The 5,399-nt window shown below is 39.1% G+C and overlaps 1 protein-coding gene across 1 annotated transcript; it reads right to left on the reverse strand.

Moving 5' to 3' along the window:
* Positions 1–4,365: 4,365 nt before the first annotated feature.
* Positions 4,366–4,932, reverse strand: LOC110315688 (interferon alpha-2-like). The gene has a single exon (XM_021189681.1). The coding sequence runs from the start codon at positions 4,930–4,932 to the stop codon at positions 4,366–4,368; it is 567 nt and encodes a 188-aa protein (XP_021045340.1).
* Between the last annotated feature and the right edge of the window lie 467 nt (positions 4,933–5,399).

Below are 5,399 nucleotides of genomic sequence, written 5' to 3' on the forward strand. Positions count from 1 at the left end.
AAACTTGGCAGTCCCCAGCTTACATGGTGTTACTGTACCCAGATGTGTTCATGGACAGCTCCCTGACTCTAACGTCCTTTCTATGTGGACTGGGTGTGCATTAAATCAAGTATACTTATGCATTCTCCTGCCTCAGTTCTTCCATTTCTGTCTCTTGATTCCCAAATTTTGTTAATAATGAAATTTATTGAATCAAAGGTGTGAAACACTTTGTGTTTTCTGAGCATGTTGATATCTTGAGCTACTTCATATTTTTTATTAATTAATCATGAAAGTGATGTAAGTTACATTAAAAATAACTACCAAAGAAAGAGTACAAGAAGTCATATCTGAAACATGTTTAGCAACCACAAAAATAGCCATATATATCCCTAATTNTAGATATATAGTTTNCCCCATGTAGTCAAGGGGCAGAACAAAACATCTNGGAGGAAGTTGTTGNAATTGACAGGAAGGAAGAGAAGTTCTAGCATTTCCTTGGCAGTTCCACAGACAGATACACATTGTATTCTTCTGTTAACATGTCCTTTAAAACTCAAAGAGTCTGAGGGGTGAAGAGCCCCTGATATGTTGAGCCATGTCCCAGTAAATCACAGATCTTGCCCCAGTAAATCACAGCTCTTGCCCCAGTAGACTTATGAACTAAGCTATTCTGCTTCAATTTAGACAGATCATGGCCTGGAACACAGATTCACATTGTACCATGTGTGTGGGACATTGTAGAGTAGGTTACCTTAACCCTTGAGGTCACAGATCAAAGAGAGTCATAAATCAGTGCATTGGCTGAATTACTGTTGCTGGCCTCAGCAGGCAGAGCAGCTGGTGAAGAATCTCTTCTATGGGTTCCCATGCTATCTTACAGAATTCCTAGCTCAGGATTGGTTAAATCAGTTTCTCAGTGCATTTCCTACTGATCAAAAGGGTGTGAGTGTGTCTGTGAATCCCTTCTGGGAGGGCTACTCACAGACCCCTTCTCCACAGAACTTCAGTTATAGGAGACTAAAGGAAAGGTCACAAAACCTTTCTATGCATACTTATCTGTCCGTTGTTCAGAAGACATGAAATATGGACTCAAGGGGAATTTTCCTTCCTAAGGTGAGTTTGAAAGGAATAGAGTCTTCCTGAAGTCAGTTTTTCTGGGGAAAAGTGTGTTTTAATTGTGGAGGAAACTGCCAGAAAACAGAATTCATGAGGAACTTGCTGGTTTGTTCTATGCAGATCAGGTCAGTAGGTGGCTCTCTTCTTCTTTAATTTTTCTCATAATTGAAGATTTATTTTCCTTTCCTTTCTCTATTTCTGTCCTTCCTTTCTTCTTCTTTCCTTCTTTATTTCCTTTTTTCTTTCTTCCTTTTTCTTTTTTCTCTCTCTCTTCCTTCCTTCCTCTTTTCCTTCCTTCCTCCTTTCTTTCTTTCGTTCTTTCTTTCTTTCTTTTTTCTTCCTTCCTTTCCTTCTTTCTTGATTTCTTCCTTCCTTCCTTCCTTCCTTCCTTCCTTCCTTCTTTCCTACCTTTCTCTTCCTTCCTTCTTTCAACTTCTTTCACATTCTCTTTTCTGTCTTTCTCCTTTCTTTCTTTCTTTCTTTCTTTCTTTCTTTCTTTCTTTCTTTCTTTCTTTCTCTTTCTTTGATGAACAGTCAGTGTTAGGTCATTAGAAAAACATTGTAGTATGTCTAAAATTAAGAGGAAATTCTCATTCATGAGATTTTATTTCAAACCTTTAACTCCTTCTTTCTGTTTGCCACAGTGGTCATGGGTTTTCAGAAAAAAAGACTACAGTCAGGAAGCAAGATGAACTAGACAGCAGCTGTACGGTGAGCAGAGCTGGGTATTGCGAGAATGGGGAGCACACACTAGGGCTTCCTGCATCATGGAGGGGGAGACAAGGGCAAGGACACTGAAGGATGGGATTTGGGACAGCAGGGAAGTACTGGGTGTCTATCATAGAGAAAGCTGTGTGTGCACACATATGTACATATACATATATACATATAATTATAATGGTATTATTGATCATATATACAGGACATCATATATAATATATGCATTTATCTGTAATTCTAATTTCAATTTCAGTCTAACACAATGATGCCCATATATTTATCAGCCATTAATTCTTATTGAATATTGAATTTAGTGATTAATCTTCCGTGCCCAATGTGTCTAGTGGCATAGATGGTCAGTTACTTATGACAGACAGTAAGAGCTAAAAGTTCCTCAACTTTCTGTGCTTTTGCATTTACATTTCCTTCTTTCCTGAGGTGTTGATTTGATGGTCGACGTCTCCAATTCTGTTCTATTTCTCTTCTCTACTTTCCTAGAAAGAAAACCCTGATGCTGGTTTGTGGCACTGAACCAAAAATACAATGTCATTGGAAATGAAAATCTAAGGAAGGAACTGATGCATCAAACAAATGACTAAGTAGTAACAACACTGTTAACCACTAAGAAAAAAAAAAGATCTATGGCCATTAATAAGATAATGTTATGAAAGTGACTATATTTTCAGGTGGTCTTCAGCATCAATGCAATCCTCATAAAATTTTCAGTAATATTAACCTGAGAAGTTTTATATTTAAAGTATATGTTGAGCCATGTAGATAACAAAGAACAAAATCAGTGCTGTATTCATACTGTCAGAAAACCTGATTTGAAGATAGAGCTTATGTCTAAGAGAGGGTTCCTGCACTGGCCAATGCTTACCACAGAACCCTCTTATAGTCCATGACAATGAAAAGAAAGACTCGCAATTGGTCACTGAGAAGAAAATGAAGGGCTGATTTCCTGGCCTCAGAGATCATTGAAGAAGAGGGACCAGAAGAATTGGAAAAGCCAGAGGCAGTGGATGACTGCAGCAAAGCCATATTCTAAGGATCAAGAGGGTAGTTACTAATGTGAACTGAGAGTGGCTGTGACTGAATGAACAAAACCAAGCCATACAAAATATCAGCTTGGAAAATGGAGGCAATTCCACCACCAGTTGAGGAACCATGTCAATTGATGGCTGCTAGGAGAAACAGACTCAGGTACCCTCAGGGTACAGTTTCTAGGAGCAGCTACCCATGTCTCACAAGTTGGTGCTGTACCATGCACAGCTAGTAGTTCAAAGAAGATGAAGCAAATGTGGCAGCATGAGGAGGAGGAGAAGGAGGAGGAGGAGGAGGAGGAAGAGGAGGAGAAGGAGGAGAAAGAAGAAGAGGAAGAGGAAGAGAAAGAGAAAGAGAAAGAGAAAGAGAAAGAGAAAGAGAGAGAAAGAGAAAGAGAAAGAGGAAGAGGAAGAGGAAGAGGAAGAGGAAGAGAAAGAGAAAGAGAAAGAGAAAGAGAAAGAGGAAGAGGAAGAGGAAGAGGAAGAGAAAGAGAAAGAGGAAAAGAAGGAGGATCAGGGAGAGGAGGAAGAAGAGGAAGAGGAGAGTGAAGAACAGTAATAGTCAGACAAGAAGTAGAAAATGGGAAGAGGTAAGGTCCAGGAGATAGAGGATCAGTGGTGTTTCAAGGGGCTAATTTTACACTCATTTGACTTCCCTGGTGGGATTTATCCCTAGGACTGGTTTATGAGGCTATTATGAGTGGGGCTAATTCCCAGTTTCTTCATGGCTTGCTTTCTGTGCTATGTAGGCAGGCTAGTCATTTTCCTTGATTTTTTTATTGATCTCAATCATATTTAGAATGCAAAACAATTAAACTCATTAATTATAGGAGTAGATGATAATTCTATGACATCCCAGAAATCAGATGCTAAATTAATCCAGGAAATATTTTGTCAATTTGGACTAAGGAATATGACAGGAGCAAAATTCTCTGGCTTTCCACTGCACAGCATGCTGTCTATACATCCAGAAGAATACTGCATACTCGAGAGGAGAAGATGAAAAGATTTAGGAATGTCTAAATACTGTGCAGTGTATGTGTGTATCCTCTCTGATATTTAGAAAATGTTCATTTGTACAACATTTATATTGTAGGCTCTAATGTTAAAAATATTTTATAATGTTAAAGAGATATCAAATTAACTAATCCAAAGTTTTCTTATGATTCGAATTTATTTGAATACAAAATAAATTAGTTACAAATGATAATTTGGTACATGAAAAATATGAGTGAAATATTTAGCATAATTACCATAAATTAAATTAATAGCACAATAAATAAATAAATAAATAAATAAATAAATAAATAAATAAGAATAAATGGATGCAGATACAAACATGGTTTTACATATTGAAAATAATTGCTCAATATAGCTGAAACATCTAGGCAGGTTGTTTGTATTCATATGAGAGAGTTATGAGAGTTTTTAAAGGAGAACTTAAAAAGTGAGATGCAGTGTTCTAGTCCAGGGAAGGTCTCTGGATTTGTCTCAGGATTCACTCTTACTCCTCACTCAGTCTTGCCAGCAGCTTGGCTGAGGAAGACAGGGCTCTCCAGACTTCTACTCTGACCACCTCCCAGGCACAGGGGCTGTGTTTCTTCTTTCTAAGGTACACAGTGATCCTGTGGAAGTATATTCTCACAGCCATCAGGGAGTCTTCCTGGGTCAGAGGAGGTTCCTGTCCCACAACCTCCTGCATCACACAGGCTTTGAGGTCATTGAGCTGCTGATGGAGGTCATTGCAGAAGGAGTCTAGGAGAGTTGCATTCCAAGCAGCTGATGAAGCCTTTGTTGTGAAGAGGTTCAAGATCTGCTGGGTAAGATCTCTCAGCACAAGGATGGCTTGAGCCTTCTGGACATGTTGGGTATCCACCTTCTCCAAAGGCAATCCAAAGTCCTTCCTGTCCTTCAGGCAGGAAAGAGGGGGGAGTCTTCTCAGTTGTTCCAGGAGTGTCAAGGCCCTCTTGTTCCTGAGGTTGAAAGTGTGAGGCAGGTCACATCCTAGAGAACACGCTGACCAGTGGCTCATCACTATCAGGATCACGAGGAAAGCACAGAGCCTTGCCATTGTGGGTCTTGCAGATGCTGATGGCTCTCTGGGCTGTGTGTTCGAGTCTTCTCCTCTAGGTTCTCTGAGAGCCTGCTGTGTGCATCTATCTTAAATAGGGAGAAGCACAAGTTTCTCCTTTCCGAATACCCTCCCCTTGCTTCCCAATTCTCTTTTCACTTTCTTTACTTCACTTTCTGCTTGTGTGTGGGCTTCTCCCCCCCTCAGGCTTGTGGGTTCCATCATTGTTTTCTCTTTCACTGCTGCCATCCAAAAGCTACTCTACAATGTTTCTCTTTAAATTAGATTTAAATTGTCATTAAGCACTACTCCACAGATATACAGTCTCTGTGTGAAAACTACACATCTACTGCAATCACAAAATTTCCCTTATGACTGTATTTTAAAATTATTGTACTTCATATTACAACCTTTTTAAAATTTATTCATATTATTTACATAAATATTTCTGTCAAAAAGTAGAGTAT

This window comes from Mus pahari, unplaced genomic scaffold, assembly GCF_900095145.1.
Source record: "Mus pahari unplaced genomic scaffold, PAHARI_EIJ_v1.1 scaffold_14382_1, whole genome shotgun sequence".
Lineage (NCBI taxonomy): Eukaryota > Metazoa > Chordata > Mammalia > Rodentia > Muridae > Mus > Mus pahari.